This window comes from Haliotis rubra, unplaced genomic scaffold, assembly GCF_003918875.1.
Source record: "Haliotis rubra isolate DU_JTF1 unplaced genomic scaffold, ASM391887v1 Scf117, whole genome shotgun sequence".
Lineage (NCBI taxonomy): Eukaryota > Metazoa > Mollusca > Gastropoda > Lepetellida > Haliotidae > Haliotis > Haliotis rubra.
This window is the reverse complement of record NW_025765081.1, coordinates 707783-727706: the sequence shown is the minus strand read 5'-3', so window position 1 is coordinate 727706 and position 19924 is coordinate 707783. Positions and strand designations below refer to the sequence as shown.

Below are 19924 nucleotides of genomic sequence, written 5' to 3'. Positions count from 1 at the left end.
CATGCGTGATCATGCCAAACGACGGATAGGAAAACGTCACTGATATCAGAGCTAGCAGAGACTTACGACAGTCGTAGAGCTGAGAAGCTTTGCGTCAAACAACTCAAGGCCGTCATGAGCTTGACCAAAACATATCCCAACTTCAATACAAGCTCTCGACCCCAATATGTCCATCCTCATCAGTAGTGGCTATTCAATGAGAAAATCCATACTATTTGACTCAGAGACATGAACATGAGAGATGGCATGCCTGTAACAATTACTTTTTAATTCCCATTTCAAATCTTCCACGCCAAGAGGTCATATGAAGCAAGTCGCTGTGGTTTGAAGTGGGACTCCACTCCTGTTGTTGTGGTTTGAAGTGGGACTCCTCTCATGTCGATGTGGTTTAAAGGGGACTCCACTCATGTCAATGTGGTTTAAAGAGGGTCTCCACTCATGTCAATGTGGTTTAAAGAGGGACTCCACTCATGTCGCTGTGGTTTAAAGAGGGACTCCACTCATGTCGCTGTGGTTTAAAGAGGGTCTCCACTCATGTCGTTGTGGTTTAAAGAGGGACTCCACTCATGTCGCTGTGGTTTAAAGTGGGACTCCACTCATGTCGCTGTGGTTTAAAGTGGGACTGAACTCCTGTTGCCGACCTTTAGGTTCGATATATATAAACGTTGTCTTACAATAACCTGAACTGAGCAGCAAAAGAAACGTTACCAACCAACATCGTATGTTCCTTAAATAAAAAACAGCATCGATGTCATAGCATATTCTTTTATTGTCAAAAGTATGAACAATAATGGCGAAAGTTTCAATACAAAGTATAACATGACAGGTTGGTCATGTGTTTGATTTGTAGAAAAAATATATAAACACAGATTTTGGATTAGAAAAATATAGATGGTGGGGACAATTCTTAATGTGACAACGTCTGCAAAACATATGAGAAATTAAAAGAAACACTTCAATTGTAACCAACAAAAATACCGCAAACAAGTAATAAATAATAACAAACAAAAGTAATGTTGAAAGTACATTTATACAGTAAAACCGCGCGTAAACCCAGTTAATCAAATCCATACCTTCGGAATGGGGTCCGTAAGTAGGTCACGGCACTTCGCGAGACCTCAGTACTTCCGGTGACAAACAACCTTTCATACCGTTTCGAATGGTCTCATGGTTGTCAGTTGACAGTATTGAACCGATAATCCTTGTAGGAATAACAAATTTCCGATCTAACCATCCCCAATAAGCCAACTATTCCCACTGTCAACAGCTGTAACAGACAAGCATTGTTGTACACTTGGTCCGGTCTAGTTTAATCATATTTGGCGGTCGCGCAGTTGGGAACCAGAACTGGTTCTTGAATATACGCTTGTCACCGGAAATCTGGTACCGGAAGTAAGCGAGGCCTCGTCTCGCATATCGCAAGATGGCACGTGCAAAGGGGTCGGAAACCAGCTTAGTACCGGAAGTAGCGCCTCGCGAGACTTACAGACCCTAAAACGAGGTTAACAGATAATGATGGTGGGTAAGTGTGTTTATGAAAGTGTTCCAAAGTTATAGTACGGAATGGCGAAGTTCCGTATAAAAGGGGTTCATACTAACGGGGTTTTACGGTACAACAAATCATATGAATGTTAGATCTGTAATATAGCATAAATACCCATGTATACTGAATCGTGTACAGTTGAGCAAGAGTGGCAATATACTAATAAAATCAATCAATACTATCTCAATCAAACAAGGATCGATTCCAAGTCCACATGATTATGTTTCTAGTTTTAAGCACTTCGGGCTGGCACACTGTGATGTAACGGGAAAAAAGTTCAGAGCAGCATTGCACCCAGTTCACTCACTCACTCATTCACAAGATAACAAATATATAACCATTGCTTCAAATAGCCTATATACATACTAGAAATCCATAACAACAGTCTAAAGACAAAAATGTATAATCAATTGATAGTTTCTGCTGTAAAATGATATTGGATTAAGTATAAAAATATACTGAAAAATCTGAGTTCAGGTTCCTTAATCCCAGTCGGTTTCGGGGTAACCTTTGTAGAAAATGTTGAACAGTATTCCAAACAGCACCGCGAGTCCGAACACTACAGAGGTGACGATTCCAAGCCTTGTCTCCCATGGGTGCCTCTTCATGTTCTTTAAGATTGGCACTCCGAGTAATATACCTGTGAAAATCAATCAATCAATCAGTCAATCAAATCGATAAATTAAAATGACCCAAGGGACAACTCGTGTTGTGTTAATCGTTCGTTTAATCAATCAAGTTTATTGAAAATAAAATAGGATGATCGAACGTCATAAATTTAATTAACACTTGAATCAAATTTAACCCATTTAGCATAGAATTGGAAGCATGCACCTTTTGGGGTCTAAGACATTGTGTTCACATACCTCCCAAACATATGTTGAAAGGTTTGAAATAAACATAATATTCACCTACCTCCCAAACATCTCTTTAGGATTTGTCGGAAGGTTAGAAATGAACATAATATTTATAATATGAAAACAAAAATCAAACTTGCTCAATTGGATAAAAACACACCGAATATGGGGAAACAAAGTATCATCAGTAAAATTTCGTAGCGCATGAAAACCAGGAACCAGACTACGCGAGAAGCGTGTTATTGCAGCAACGTTTACATACACTGATTTCTCGGCAGATAGTATAAGCTGTGTGGACTTTGGGCAAATAAATATACGGTTATTTCATAAGGCGCATCAATAAATGAAACAGTATATCTATATATCACCATGGTTACCTGTCGCAATACCTCCCAGATGGGCACCAACAGCGATCTTAAAGGAATCATTATCCACAACATGTTCATAGATGGCACGGACTACTTCATAGAATACTGGAAAAGAAACAGTATAGCTTTGTGTTAATGTAAACAGTTTCTTTTGAACTATTATACAACATGTGCACTTAAAGATGAGCTAGAATGGACGTTTTATCAAAGTCTGGCGGTATTGGAATACATGCAATGGTACCGTTTTGGGGAGAAAATCCACTTTTAACTGAACTGTTTTGTACCGTCTTCAGTCTAAGTCTTCAGCATTTATCTAATGTTTTGTCAGATATCAAGTCCGATAACTCTTTTCAACGTACCTAGAGGCAGGATGACGGCCAGGCGAAATGGACCAGTGGGCATTTTGAGTTCTTTGCCGAGGCACTCACAGTTACATCTCATTCGCATCTCTTTCCAGTTCTGAAGTAAACAATAGCATCAGCTAGACTGGGATATGAGTGAAAACGCTATTGTCGACATTACTCCAACTACGTCGTCGTGGTTTGTGAAGATTCGAGACATGGACTAACGAACAACAGCATGAGCAGCGAGCCGTCTGCGCACGAAGACATGCAATCAGGCAGTCCCGTCCCAATCAGACAGTTCGTTCTACTGAAGTCGGCTCTTGAGACGAGCGCGACATCTTCCCGGGGCAAAGGAGTTAGCTGACAGTAAAATCCCGTATCCGCCCAGGCCGAGTTATATGCTAGGATATCGTGGTTCTATCGTAGCGCCACTAGTGGCTATTATGGGTTATGTCCCTTCCATGTTCCTCCAACTGACCAATCAGATTCTACCTTTCATATCAGTTTCATTTGCTTCAAATAAAATGACGGCGCCTAGTCGTGACATCTGGTAGATAATTAAGGACCTAATTGTACTACAGCGGGTCGATATGCATCAGATCACTCGAGAGTCTTGATTAAAAACATGAGAAGATTTGGGATATACCAATCGACACGATGTTAACGGTACACATACACTGTAAATCCTGCAACCCACTGAAATCTCCACATAGCGCTAAGATAGTCAGTTAATGTTAATGAATGGCACTTACAACTGTCTAAGCACTAAGAGAGCTTCGAAAATCTAGGCCCTGGAGTTTATGACCCGGATGTCAATTTCGTTACATGATTTTGATCATTCGTCACCACTCGCCCCTTTCCGTAACCTCCGTTGTTCGGCTTGTCTCGGTATAACAGGAGTTGGTCACGAATGGAGTTTGATGGTACTGCACACACTCGTTAGTACAGTCAAAACATAACTTCATAGTTCTAGTCAAGATCGGCAAGGTTCGAAACCAGCTACGTGAACGACCTTGAGTGACCTAGCTATTTCAGGAAGGTGAACAAAATGACTGACATCCATACGTTCATAGCCACAGCGATTATGTTAAATCGAAAAACATGCGACTGCTTCTCAAAGGGAATATTCCTGTGACTTCTCCCAGAGAGGAGGATCGGTTTATCGGACATCGTTAAAACCAGAGGGTCAATGTGTCTGACCTCTTCGAGAAAAGTAGGTCAGCTGTCTCTTTCAGGAAGGAAATCTCTTTCATCTTTTCAACAGGGAATTGAGCACCCAAGGGACAAGGTCTGTTCTATAGGACTCACCGTGATAACGGCAGCTAGATGTGCACCCAAGGGACAAGGACTGTTCTATAGGACTCACCGTGATAACGACAGCTAGATGTGCACCCAAGGGACAAGGACTGCTCTATAGGACTCACCGTGATAACGACAGCTAGATGTTCACCCAAGGGACAAGGACTGCTCTATAGGACTCACCGTGATAACGACAGCTAGATGTTCACCCAAGGGACAAAGACTGCTCTATAGGACTCACCGTGGTAACGACATCTAGATGTTCACCCAAGGGACAAGGACTGTCTCTATAGGACTCACCGTGATAACGACAGCTAGATGTTCACCCAAGGGACAAGTCTGTTCTGCTCTATAGGATGTTCACAAGGACAAAGACTGCTCTATAGGACTCACCGTGGTAACGACATCTAGACGTTCACCCAAGGGACAAGGACTGCTCTATAGGACTCACCGTGATAACGACAGCTAGATGTTCACCCAAGGGACAAGGTCTGTTCTATAGGACTCACCGTGATAACGACAGCTAGATGTTCACCCAAGGGACAAGGACTGCTCTATAGGACTCACCGTGATAACGACAGCTAGATGTTCACCCAAGGGACAAGGACTGTTCTATAGGACTCACCGTGATAACGACAGCTAGATGTTCACCCAAGGGACAAGGTCTGCTCTATAGGACTCACCGTGATAACGACAGCTAGATGTTCACCCAAGGGACAAGTACTGCTCTATAGGACTCACCGTGATAACGACAGCTAGATGTGCACCCACAAGTGCAAAGGCTCCAGCACTCGCCCCTACCAGGGCTAAGTCGTGCTCTATCACAGAATGAACCAGGCAGCCTGAGGATAAACAACATCGGAATCATGATGGCGTAGCAAGGAGCATCATATATTACTTCGTATATGACGCATACACAAAATGAAATTTCGAAACAGTTTTGATAATCACACATATACCAGTCAAACAAGTTTTGATAAACACACATATACCAGTCAAACAAGTTTTGATAAACACACATATACCAGTCAAACAAGTTTTGATAAACACACATATACCAGTCAAACAAGTTTTGTTGGTTTGGGTTTTGTTTAATATTGTTTAACACCGTACTATGCAATATTCCAGCTATATATGGCGGCGGTCTGTAAATAATCGAGTCTGGACCAGACAATCCAGTGATCAACATCATGAGCATCCATCTCCCCAACTGGGATACGATGACATATGTCAAACCAGTCAGTGAGTCTGACCACCCGATCCCGTTAGTCGCCCCTTACGAGCCAGGTCCCTTATTCTCAAAACGTTCGTAGCTCTATGAATTCTTAACTTTGATCGTAGCCAATGTGTTAAGAATGGGCTTAAAGTTCGTAGGGCTACGAACGTTTGGAGAATTGCTAGCCTGATCCCGTTAGTCACCCCTTAAGAGCCAGATCCCGTTAGTCGCCTCTTACGAGCCAGATCCCGTGAGTCGCCTCTTAGGATCCAAATGCCGTTAGTCACCCCTTACGAGCCAGATCCCGTTAGTCGCCTCTTAAGTCTGCAATAATGCCGAGGCGACGTAAAATTCACTCACTCTTAGGACAAGCATTCGTTCATATAACGATATAGTTAATCTCTACCTTCCATGGCGTGACGGAATAACCATGTTCGTAATATGAAAAATCTAGTGTTTACGATACATATACCATTTTAACATCGTCGCTATATACAGCTATGCACATCGATATACACATTACTATACACATACCCGCTATGACGCCGCACAGGTACACAATCATCACACGCCACCACTTGTGCACCATCTCCAGGGACAGCCCAATTCCCAGCTGGAATATCAGGTTGTTCACAATGTGCCACCACCTGAAAATTAAGAGGCAAATGACTGAGTGAGTGGCATTTTACGCTTGCAACAACAATACTCTAATTACACCACGGCAGTCTATTAACTATGAAGTCTTAGCAGGAGAGAGGAGTTACGTCCCTTGGACGAACAAAACGTTCTGATTGGCTGTTCGGATCCCAGTCCGTCTTGTTGGCATCTCCAAAGTCGTAGATATTTAAGAAATACAGTACGCTCTACCACCATGTATAATGTAATAAAACACACTTTCGCTCGCTATACATGGTGGTAGAGCGACCTGTATTTCTTTTCTAAGATGCCAAATTTGATACTTACCGACAATACATCTAAGGCAGAAATAAACCGAAAAGCGACGGGGGACCTAAATTAATAATCCTCGCTCAGGGCCATCTGACGCGTTTGCCCCACTTCGTTAGGAGCACGTTACCAGAAAACAAATGATGAACAGTTTGATGACGGTTTACGTTAAATATCTTCTCTAAATTATTTTAATTACATCTGTGATTAACGTAAACCATATGGGGCAATATGAACGTCGCAAATTCCACTACCAATGTTAGTTTAGATCAGTACATCCAGATGAAGCTGACTTGTCACGCGACATTCCACGGATGCATTGTGGGAATGTAAACATAGCGCACGTTGCCGTGTCGCTGTTTAATTGTGAGTCGAACTGAGACATTATATCCGTCGAAAAATATAAACGTAATGTTTCCACCAGTGATGTTAGCCGCGTGAAGCAACTGCAAACCAAGAAACGGGGTGCTATGGAGAAGTTTACAGTAGGAGGCTGTACGAGGCGATGACAAATGACATGCATCTTGACGTCGGTTACCAAGTGTACGTTTCATTACGAGGGGGCAGACGAGAATGGCGAAGTGACGTCAATATAGTATGACGTAATGCAAATTGTGTACATTGGTTTAAGCATATTTTATTGTCCAAAAGACAATGGGATTAGGCACAAGTGCATCACTTATGGTCGTCTTCTCCCTAAATACAGTTGAATATGTTATGACAATGGGAATGTACAATTTACATTGGAAGCTTGACACTGGGGAAACATATACAGTGTTTACAGGATATATACAATGTGCTGGAAAGTGAAAAATGTGCATCTCATACATTTGCAGTATTATATAGTATACATAATGTGTACATTATCGTCTGATAAAGTACTGTCGGCGCCTTTGATCTTTCACCGAAGCATCTTAGACAGATAGATACTGTGCACAGCGAGGCTAAACCATCTGTCTCACTAACTCAGTGATAGCAACGATTGTGAAAATAATGATAATAATGCTAAGTTTTGCGCCTAGAATCGAACACGACGCTGGTCTCAGGCGTTACATTATTACCCTGACGGAATTGTACTTTCAAAGCCACTACTTAGCCCTTCGCGTGACCGTATAGGTCCGTACATCCGCTTCCCAGGTACCCATTTTGAACAGCTGGGTAGACTGGGTGCAATGTGGACGAAGGGCCTTGCCCAGGTACACAACACAGTATGAGACCCAGGTCACACATTTTGGTGTCTCCACCGGGATTCGAACCCGGGCCTTTGGCGTGAGAGGCCAGCATGCTAACCACTACACCACTGTGCTAATCCGGGTTAGAATTGATCTTCAGCAGCCCATGCTTGTCGTAAGAGGCGACAAACGGGATCGGGTGGTCAGGCTCGCTGACTTGGTTGACACATGACATCATATCCCAGTTGCAGAGGACGATGCTCATGTTGTTGATCAGAGGATCGCCTGGTCAAGACTCGACTATTTACAGACAGCTGACACAGAGCTGGAATATTGCTGTGTGCTGCGTTAAACAACAACCAAAACCATTTTAGCAAATGTGTAGCTCTACAACAATGCTTGCTTGCGTGTAACAAAAGCAGTAGATTAGTTTACATACCCATTGTGGATAAACATGTAGGTAATGAATCTCCAGGCCTCGTGGCGTTTGGTAGGTAGGTAGACAAGAGGGCTGTAGTGCGGGTACCCGCTGGCGAAGGTGACTGGCGTGTTGGTTTTGGCAAGTTCAGCGGCATATACCACGAATATTACTATCTGTTGAGGAGGAAACAGGCAATAGAATTCATGCGTGCACAGAAACTAGTGTGGGTTATAGGCAATGTGTGTATGAGGCGCAAAAACTGTTTCCGGATAGGCTGTCCGTCGTAATGGATACTAGTCACCATAGATCAGTCAGTAGCAAATATCTATGTAAAAGTATTTAATTTTGTCCGTTCCGGAACTGAATTTTTTAGTGCTTGGGCAAATTGCGAAGAAGCAGTTGTGATGTTACGCACGCCTTATAAAGATCGTAAAATCAATGTTGAGTCTGTAACGGAAACACCTAATTCACAAGTATCAATATAGCGTTAAGACTAGTGCTGGCTAAAATGATCGATAATAGGAATCATTTATTAACGATTATCATGTGAAAATTGTGTTAACGATAATATCGTACATTAACTTGTGTGATAGAAAATGTTTTAATTTGTTATCATAATAATGAAGATGGAAATATTATCGAGTAAAACAGATTTCATCTTTGTTGATCAATCTATACTTATACTATCAATTGCGCATGCGAGTGGCGCAGCAGAGGTCACGAACCAGTCAAGAATTCTGGGATATCATCCGGGTACTCACGGGAGAAAAACAACAAAGGCAACAACCAGTCCACGGAAATTGCTCTGGATCAGTGCCCCTTAATTTACTATTAGGATATGCAAAGTTCTGTCTTTATTCATGGGCTGCTTCTAAATGATGTTCAGGACGCTGCCTTGTAAGTGACCCATGTATTAACATGTCACCACTCACCAGCGATGTGAAATATATTCATTTCTTTCACACGTTTTTGGCATTTATGCTCAAAGTTATATTTCTCCCATGTTTATCGATAATCGATCGATATTTAATTAACGATTATCGATCTCGACGATCTATTTGGAAATCCACCTCTAGACAGGCATGGAGTTTAGGTTAGCTACTCTGCCTCCGTATTGAAGAAAACTGCGGGTTTCATTTTGAATGGAAGCGGAAGACGGTTGTAAATATGAAAGCTCACCTGGCCGAGGCTGATTATAGGCATGAACACAGCGGGGGGCCAGCAGTTGCACTTGACCAGGTAGTCGCTCTTCTTCACCCCAAAACCCACAAACGTGATGCACGGCTGCAACATGCATCTCTTGCACTTGTGCATGTTCTCATCCGGGACCTGGGCATGTATACCATAAGATGATAAGATGAAAAAACGTCTCATCTAGTGGAATAGGCGGTTGACTACTACTACTACTACTACTACTACTACTACTACTACTACTACTACTACTACTAATGCTACTGTATTATGTAAGAACCAAATAATTGATGGAGATCATGTACAATGTGAATGACCCCCCTAAAATTAATGTACAAACTAAGTATGTCATGTACAAAATCAATGACCCCCTCCCCTTCCCATGACTTTTAAGAATTGAAGACCCCTACCACCCCACAACAAAATGGATGACACCCCCCTCACACACACACACACACACACACACACACACACACACACACACACACACACACACACACACACACACACACACACACACACACAAACACACACAAAAAAAATTATGAACCTTTTCCTATTACACTGATAAAGAACTATGATCGTATTCATATCTTAAACTCCGATTCGATACGATGATATTATGTACAAGACAGACATTTGTAATGGAGTGTTTCGACACGGGGTAATTTGTAAAAGGTTTTAATTGCACCGACCGCCTCCGTGGTGTAGTGGTTAGAGCGTCCGCCCGGAGAGCGGAAGGTCGCGGGTTCGACCCCCAACCGCGTCATACCAAAAAGACGTTAAAATATGGTACTTGTTGGTCCCTGCCTGGCGCTCGGCATTAATGGGTACAACAAGGACTGGTCGGCTCGGAGTCAGTATAATGTGTCTGAGTGGGGTATTCATGCTTCACTGCGGCATGGTATCTCAGTGGGCTAGCACTATAAAACCAGCTTAAGTCTGGGCTAGTACAAGCAGCCGCATGCACGTCGTCATATGAGCGAAATATTCTCCAGCACGACGTTACACCCAATTTCACCTCACCTTTAATTGCACCGTGAGCAAAGTAATTGTTAACTTCAAAGTCGTTGATAATTTCTGTGTACCAAGGCGCGGATTTCAACGAGGTCGAACTCGTGAGATCCGGGTTGGAATTGGTCTTCATTTAATAATAACACAACAAAGCGACCACAATCGCTCAGCGCTTAGCAGCTGATATTAGATTTGTTTACATATACCAAACGCCCGTGAAGATGCTGCTTAGAATTGGTCTCCAGCAACCGACGCTGGTCATAACGCGACTAACGGGATCGGTTGGCCAAGCTCGCTGTTTTGGTTGACAAATGTCATTGTATCCCAGCTGCTCATGCTGTTGATCACTGGATTGTCTAGCCCAGTCCCGATTATTTACAGACTGACGCCGTACAGCTGAGTGTTGCGTGATAGGCGATTCCATTTTATCAATGTTCACACAAAATAACGGACGCCACATCGATTCCTAACGAGGTCGTGAGGTCAAAGTTTTCTAGATTTTTCTGTAAAACATGTTGATTTCACACACTCGATATTTAAGTCTATTTCACACACATTACACATTTTTGTTATTTATTATTCAGATCTAATTATAGGCCGTTCGATACTTGGGAGTTTCCGATACTATTTTTGGACATTGTCTCAGCTATCGCAGATTGTGACACACGGGGAATCCCCTTTGAGAAAAGTAGGCCCTCGAGTCGTGTTTTTTCTGGTATATAACTATAACTCTCAAATTCAATCAGAAACTCAAAAAGGAATAACCCACATACTTTGTATTCATATGTATATGAATTATGGGCAAGGAATCTCCACATGTCCTTATACAGGAATCAACATGAACAGATATTTCGTTACTACGCACTTGGTTTACAAGGTATTGTGAATTGAATAGAGACATAAATAGAAGGAACGATTCTGTAAGATAAGGAACTCTGAAAAATGGTATTGTTTAAGGTGTATGGGCATTGGTTTAATCTTATACAGGTTCCTGGCAACACAATGATAAGGTCTACAACGAAATGAACCCATTTCCTGGTTAAAGGGAAAGCGATTGATTTATGACATGGACAAGATAGTGTGGGGCAACAGGTAAACTGTCACTTGAAAAACCACGCAGGTAATACCACGTCTCCTATGGACGACAGGTATAGGTTAAACTTGCGTGCTTGATCACAACTACTTTTGGCTTATTGACATACATATTTCGAATACCACGATCGGAGTGAACGCTTGAGACTATTTGTGTTATTGATCCATCAGCTACCACTGAAATATTGACATAAACTTACATAATACGATCCTCCGGATTCGGCGATACCGATGTCAATTTGGTCTGTCCCATCACGATCATCTTCATACTTGCATTTGATTCCCCAACCCATGACTGACTATCTCCGAGAGCTGGCGGGTGACTTGTGAACAGAGGCAGTCGACCCACGCTTGTAAGACGACGGTATAACGAGGGAGTGTGAGTATCGCAGCGTATCAGCTGATGTGTTTGTGCCGTATTTACCGCAATAATTACTTCGAAATGCTTGGGGGTAATGAGATAGGATTTGCACAACCGGTCGAGGGATGAATCGCCATTTACGTGTTAGTTTATTTTGCCAGGAGTGAGTGAGTGAGTTTAGTTTTACGCCGCACTCAGCAATATTCCAGCTATATAGCGGCGGTCTGTAAATAATCGAGTCTGGGCCAGACAATCCAGTGATCAACAGCATGAGCATCGATCTACACAATTGGGAACCGATGACATGTGCCAACCAAGCCAGCGAGCCTGACCAACCGATCCCGTTAGGCGCCTCTTACGACAAGCATGGGTTACTGAAGGTACATTCTAACTCGGACCTTCACAGGGAACCTGTGTGATATTTACGTGTATATATTTAACAGGGATGAATCGCCCTTTACGTACGTGTGTGTGTGTGTGTGTGTGTGTGTGTGTGTGTGTGTGTGTGTGTGTGTGTGTGTGTGTGTGTGTTACTCAAAAGACGAGACAGAACAACCTATTTACTGATGCTAATCTGTTTAACATTGCATATTTACGTATAAACATTTAAGAATCGGTGTTTTTCATAATTCCGTTGTGTCTTGATAGATAAAATAAGATAAGAACATATATTACTTACGTATCACGCGGTATACATACAAACATATAATCACAGTGACAAGACAATATAAAATACTCTATAATGTTGGCCTATGAGACACGAGGTATCTGGGAACTCGTAGCAGTAGGATAATGGTATAAAGGCACCGACCAGTAATATAAAGATCAACAGTATGTAAGAGTGAATACACTATGCCATTTAGAAAGGTGGTATCGTTATGATTAATCAGAGACCATGATATTGTCTCTGGTTTAATACAAACCGATTAGTTTATTTTGAACAAGTATGGTACATGAAGTTTATGTCGAAGGTTGTTAAAACTTTATTCCTTTGCAGCTTTACTGTGTTTTACTTCTCCTTCGGTGTGGCTAAGAGCCTAAACTAAACATTAAATGAAACATACGGACACTGGTGGTCATATGGTCTCAACTGAGGCGGGTATGAACAGACACCCCGCTATACAGCTGTTAGCTGTACAATATACAGCTGTTAGCTGTACAATACACAAGATGTGGGACAAAATATACAATACATTGTGTTCGGTGAAAGATCAAAGGCGCCGACAGTGCTTTATCAGACACATTTTTACACCTTTTGCATTACGTCACAATGTATTGGCATCACTGCGCCATTCTAGTCTGCCCCCTCGTAATCGAACGTTCACCAGGTAACCGCCGTCACGATGCATGTCATTTGTCATCGCCTCGTACAGCCTCCTACAGTAAACTACTCCATAGCACCTAGTTTCTTGGTCTGCAGTTGCTTCACTCGGCTAACATCACTGGTGGAACCATTACGTTCATATTTTTCGACTGATATAATGTCTCAGTTCGACTCACAATTGAACAGCGACACGGCAACGTTAGCACTGTTTACATTCCCAAATTGCCTCCGTGGAATGTCGCGTGACAGCTTCATCTGGATGTACTGATCTAAACTTACGTTGGTAGCAGAAATGCGACGTTCATATTGTCCCATATGGTTAACGTTAATCACAGGTGCAATTAAAATAATTTAGAGAAGACATTTAACGTAAACCGTCATCTAACTGTTCATCATTTGTTTTCTGGGAACGTATACCTAACGTAGGGGGCCAGACACGTCAGTTAGCCCTGAAGGAGGATTGTTAATTTAGGTCACCGACACCGTCGCTTTTCTGTTTGTTCTCTGCCTTATATTTATTTAAGTATTCAATTTGGCATCTTAGCAAAGAAATACAGGTCGCTCTACCACCATGTATATTGTAAATGAAAATTTAACTATAATAGTTCAGGGCGAAAGTAGTTGATTATACTATACATGGTGGTAGCGAACTGTCTTAATTATTCAATGACAAATTCGCCATACTTGACGTTGATGAACTCAGCCATGTAAATATACAACACCGATTAAATCAACCTCGTCTGTCTCACAGCTCCTGAGTCATATCACTTTACCTTCTACCAGTCCTCTGTAGAAAATTCAGGCCCCTATTTGTAATATAAACATATTCTTTTTCTTATTCATATTTCATAACATATTTCTTCTGCAAGAACGTTTGGGGAGAATGCTCCATACATGGACACATACCTCGTATGAATGGCACACCCATGTCAGCTTTGACATAATGACATAATGTTCGTCTTCATAGCTACAATTGATTCCCCATCCCATCACCCATCGTAGCACTTTTGACAATAAAACCCCGTTTAGTGGTACAAGGTCAAGGTTACTGACAATACAACCACTGGAGCATTGCATTTTGTGCCCAGACAACATCGTATTATTCTCAATAGATGCGCCCACATATACCAGGACAAATTCTTACTAAGTTATTTATTCGAAAGGAATGACTGACTACGGGTGTTCCTCCCTCAAGTGGAAAAGAGGGGTCTTATTTTTACGTTATTACTATTATGATAATACTAAACATTGAGGGGACCTAAAATTGATATCCTAGGGTGTGGGTTGAGGGGATTAGGGTTTGTTATCTTATACCTCCCCGAACCCCCCTCCCCTCAAAAATAAATACAACAACAGCCAAATAATAACCAAACAAAAGCAATATCACACAACATTCCCTTAAATATAGAATTATGCTGTATATGGTTTATAATAAAATACATCATCTCCCACATTACGTCATTGCAGTTCTAATATACATATATATGCCTGAGGCTGAAAAACCCATCCAAAATATTTCAGACAAAGTCTACCCCCCCCCACCCAACAGGGAATATAATTAAATAGTGGTCCTGGACAAAGGCCATATTACATGCATGTCTCTTGTAACTGGTTTCACTCACGCCTATAGCGTGTTTGTATTACACGTTCAAATCTGGTTACGAGTCTCATGGTAAATAGTATTTTGTTGTCCTAACATACAGATCAGTTAAAGAAACATAATGGCATCCGTAGCTAAAAGGTTTCAATCGGTTCCGCTTCACTTAATTTGCTGCCTATATAACAGGGCAGCATTTCAGTGTAAACTGTGCACGCCAGATCCCTCCGCATATAGTTCCTTAAAAAGTTTTACTGTTTGTAAAAACAGATTATAATAGTTTCACCTTCAAAGCCGAATTGTTGTTTCCCCTAAAGGAAAACTTAGAATAAATTTTGAGCTAATGTACAAACAATCTGACCCTTTACATCAGGTTCATGAATGCCGGATGTCTTGTGTCACGTGATTGTCACAAAATTCGTTCCTATATCAGTGTATGAAATAAGGCCCGGTCGACGTCAGCTTAGTCTCTGAATATATATGATTTTCATAGTAATAAACAAACCCATTTACATTGAAAAGGAGCCCCAGGGAGCCCAGAGATTCCTGAACCTGAGGAAATCAAGACTTGCTTCATTTAGGGCTTTAGCATTGTAACGAAGACTAGGCAACAGGGGAAATATTGTGGTTCAGTGACTGTGAGACAGGCTAGACGTCAGAAGGTATCAGATAGGTTTCTCCAAGAACTGTGACGATCGTGATATATATAGTCATAGCAAGTATTAACCTGTTTTCCTGTAACAGTGTCACGCACGGTGCTGGGGGCGGGGACGTCAGCTGGGGTAGCAGTGTTGTATTAACACACGACAACGATCGCAAACAAAGTTAGTAACTGGCCTGTTCCCATTTCGCCTACACCCTTATCAAAACAAATTTACACTTGAGTGAAGATAGGATTTGTATGCTGTTCACTGTAGTTTAATGGACTAACCCAAACAATGAGAAACAAACTTGTGAGTCGGGTTGAGTTGGTTTTGACCATTATAATAGTATATATATATATATATATATATATATATATATATATATATATATATATACTATTAAAATGGTCAATATATATATATATATATATAATAATATTCAAGTTTATGATTATATTATTTGATCTATGAACATATCAAGTTATATCAAATCACATAAGCACAAATATATCAAGTTATATATCAAGTCATTGAAGATATCAAGTTCATATCATTGTTCTCAACGAATCTAATGCATTTGCAGTTTAATTAAATGTCCAGCTAAGTCCAGAAACTGCAGCACTGTCATTCTTCCAGTTGCTAACTGGTCCTTCAAGCGAGTCAGTCTAGCGTCCAGTTCCTTGTACTTGCGAGGACGTGAGCGGACTCCAGCACCATGGTCTATCTGCAAGCGAAGTCGTCGGTCAGCTGACTCAATCTTCTTGATTTCCTTGACAAATTCATAGAGGTTAGGATGGGACTTCTTCAACCTCTTCTTTAGTCCCAGATCGAAGCCTTCCAAGTGGTTGTTAGTTCTCGGGCCAATAGTTTCATGTTGGTTCCATATCTCTCTTGGAAAGCGTGCGTCGTAGTCCACCCAGTTGGCCGTGACGTAGTCATTGAATCGCTGGATGGATGGAGTGTTGGGTCCTGCATCCATTACAGCCATCCAGGCATCGTGGATTTCACCAATAGGCAGCAGGGGCAAGGCACCAACTCTGTTCACATTTGAGTGGACTGGTAGGTTCTGGTCCTTGTAATCGAGAGCCAGGCCATAGTCAACAACGTGACGCCAAAGGTCCAGACAGTAATGGAAGTAGCATCCACGGGGTGACTACTCAGGGAACACTTCTGCAATGGCACTAATGACGGCAGCTTCAAAATCAGTCTGGGTTACTTCTGGCGATTGTACCGTACCGGTAACGATCTCAGTGGTGTTCTTCAACAGAGTAAAAAGTCTCACTTAAGTCTGTTTGGTTTTATTTGGCAGCAAAGAAAATGCAACAGGGTACAATTTCTCGTCCACCATACAATGCACAATGTAAACCTGCGCCCACAAACTGGGACATGTGAAGAAAGTACCATCCATGTACAGGGTCTCTGCCTCACTCAGAAAACTAGCATATCAGTTGTAGCAAATACGAGCAGCTTGTCGTCAACACCGTCGTCGATGCACAGGAACTGGTCGCCATTTAGGGTCTGAGTCCAAGGTTCTTGCAGATCAACCTCAGCTCGAGAGTGGGGAAGAGGTGGAATACACTTGCTTAGCTGTCGATACAGTCCGGACTTCAAGCTGTTGAAGGATGGCATGGTTGCTGCGTTCACGTCTTCAGCTGCATTCAGCTCATCATCGTAGATCTGCTGAACTGGAGTGATGTCGGTCTGCACACGTTCACGGAGTCGGCTTAGAAGACGCGTATGATCTTCATTCTCTCTGGGATGGCAGTGGTCAGATGCAATGGTGATGTGGTCCCCTATGGTACTGCAACGTGCCTTGCATCCTGTCTGAACACACTTCCAATGTGTTTCCACCTGACGTTTCACATTCAGTCGATAGCGATATCCATCATATAGAACTTGCTTCCCGCCTCTCTGTGTCATAATAAATTCAACTCTCTGAAGAAATTTGTTCGCCATTTTGACATCACAAACAACATTTCACATCCCTTATATAATAATAATAAATAATAAGAGTACTTTTATAGCGCTTGTCTACTGTATACTAAATTTATATACCGTACATTGAAACAACAGTACACGGAGAAGAGAACATAACAAAATTGCACATTGAGCAGGAAGCCTGAGAGTAGCCACTTTATTAAAACATCATATCTTATCAACATAGATAGAAAGTGACTTTGATCTCAAACCTATTACAGGGCGGTGGGACAGCCTAGGGGTTAAAGCGTTGGCTCGTCACGCCGAAGACCCGGGTTCGAATCCCCACATAGGTACAATGTGTGAAGCCCATTTCTGGTGTCCCCCGCCGTGATGTTGCTGGAATATTGCTAAAAGCGGCGTAAAACCAAACTCAGTCAGTCAGTCAGTCAAACCTATTACAGTAATTTGCATTATTAAGCAACAAACCACTTTAATTAATAAAGTAACAAAACAAAACAGTAAACACATTCTTTTGACGACACTGAGCAGGAAATGTGGGCCATCCCATTCACTGAATGAGGGGTGGATGAGTTGCCATCCTTAATTGGTGTAGGCGAAATGGGATGTAGGCGAAATGGGAACATCTCTTCAAGCCAGTTTCCGTGTCAAACCGTTGCAACAGTTGTCATAAACGTTTCTGATGTTAGCGAACTGACTAAATTTTAGGTAGCATAATTGCAAGCACGGAGAAAGGACAAAGCGTCTCATCTGATGAATTATTTTATTCCATAAAAAACAACATGCTTGCAATTTTGAAATAGCGTCAAGTAAGTATTTCTGTCAATAAAAGTCCATAATATCGAACGAAATTAACGTCTTGAAAAAGTTGTGCAAGGTCTCAACTGTGTACTTAACATAATGCGTGCATTCAAAAAACAATATAAATACAAGAATGTAAGTTCAGCATCATAACAATATGCTAGTTTCTACATCAGCATCAGATATGACCATTGCAGCATGTCATTTAATACATACCGTGTCTTAACTTCTTTGAGAAGCATTTTAGAAGTTGGAACGTGCAATATTGAACAAACTTCATGGAAAACTACTTTTTGCGTGAGCGCAACGCTTCAAAACATATTCTTGTATTGCTGTCAAGCAGGAATGTACCGTTGTCAAGGAGGAATGTACCGTTGTTAAGCATGGATGTACCATTGTGAGGGAGGAATGTACCGTTGTCAAGTATGAATGTACCGTTGTCAAGCATAACTGTACTGTTGTCAAGCAGGAGTGAGTGAGTGAGTTAATATTTAACGTCACATCGGCAATATCTCAGCCATAGCGTGACAAGAACATATTTCTCATTGAAATGGAATATATGTATATGATAAAAAACCTGTCGACGAAGGACAGTAAAACAACCTGTATATCACAAGTACAACTAGACTAACAACTAGTCTCTGAAATGAACATATTTTACTGAAAAAAGTTCATAGTAAAAACAATATATATATAATGAAAAGGAGCCCTGAGACTTTCTTCATTTTCAGAGACCCTGAAGCTGAGGAAATCTAGACTTGCCACATTTTCTAGACTTATGTGGGCTTTCTTGGATATATTTGCTTCAGGGTCTGTACGAGAGACTAAAGTACAACTAAAACTAGTGTGGAAAGTTGAAACTAATAGCACTATGAGGACAAAACAGTATAAAAACTGGCTATAGATCGCCAACAACTGAAGGGAGATCACCAAATTAGGGACGTCAAGCAGGAATGTACTGTTGTCAAGCACGAATTCACTGTTGTCAAGCAGGAATGTACCTGCTTGACAACAGCACAATATTCTGTATCGAAACGTCACACTCCCGATGTAGAATATACAAGATAGAGACGTGACGACTGCAAACACCCCCTTCTAAATGCCCCAAGAGAGGCCGGTTTAGCAAACACACGACGCAACTCGATTACATAGATGTGTCGAGTATTTAAATATCTGAAACTACAAATCTGTTTAGAAATACTAATTGTTAATGACCCATTGTACAAAGGTAATTGATAGATTTGTATTGAGTGTAGTACGGATTCTAAGACTGGTTTCAGACAATGAACACATCACACAGGCTTGTGTGCGCGTCATGTGATACTTAAACTGGTGCACGTACACGACCACTCAGTTATTTCTAACAGTATCAATATATACTGAACCCATTAATAAGTATACTAATCGTTTACGTTCTTTTCAAGAATTGTTTAAAAATAGAACCCGTCTAGTACCCTCATGATGAACAAAACAAATTCTTCACAAACTATGGTATTGCCACAAAAAGAGTTAGTGAGTGAGTTTAGTTTTACGCCGCACTCAGCAATATTCCAGCTATATGGCGGCGGTCTGTAAATAATCGAGTCTGGGCCAGAAAATCCAGTGATCAACAGCATGAGCATCCGCGCAATCGGGAACCGATGACATGTGTCAACCAAGTCAGCGAGCCTGACCATCTGATCCCGTTAGTCGCCTCTAACGACAAGCATCGGTTACTGAAGAACAATTCTAACCCGGATCGTCACGCGTGCCACTAAAAGAAGTTTAATAAAGTAACTTACATAAATACTTTTTATG

The 19924-nt window shown here is 41.6% G+C and overlaps 1 protein-coding gene and 1 long non-coding RNA gene across 3 annotated transcripts; one reads left to right on the top strand and one right to left on the bottom strand.

The window, feature by feature from the left end:
• Positions 1–749: 749 nt before the first annotated feature.
• On the bottom strand, positions 750–11821 carry LOC124257452 (rhomboid-related protein 2-like). Of its 2 annotated transcripts, none has more exons than XM_046691520.1 (8): positions 11663–11821; positions 9341–9494; positions 8184–8334; positions 6162–6274; positions 5153–5253; positions 3128–3227; positions 2778–2873; positions 750–2183 (listed from the first exon to the last, which is right to left on the bottom strand). In XM_046691520.1, the coding sequence occupies exons 1-8, from the start codon at positions 11753–11755 to the stop codon at positions 2026–2028; spliced, it is 966 nt and encodes a 321-aa protein (XP_046547476.1). In that variant the 5' UTR covers positions 11756–11821; the 3' UTR covers positions 750–2025. The 2 variants fall into 2 exon arrangements, with proteins under 2 accessions (XP_046547476.1, XP_046547467.1); XM_046691511.1 differs by having other exon boundaries at positions 8184–8338; positions 9345–9494; positions 11663–11820.
• Positions 11822–18607: 6786 nt separating this feature from the next.
• Positions 18608–19016, top strand: LOC124258068. Its single transcript, XR_006893493.1, has 2 exons — positions 18608–18743; positions 18958–19016. It is a non-coding gene; the product is annotated as an uncharacterized LOC124258068 (long non-coding RNA).
• Positions 19017–19924: the final 908 nt, after the last annotated feature.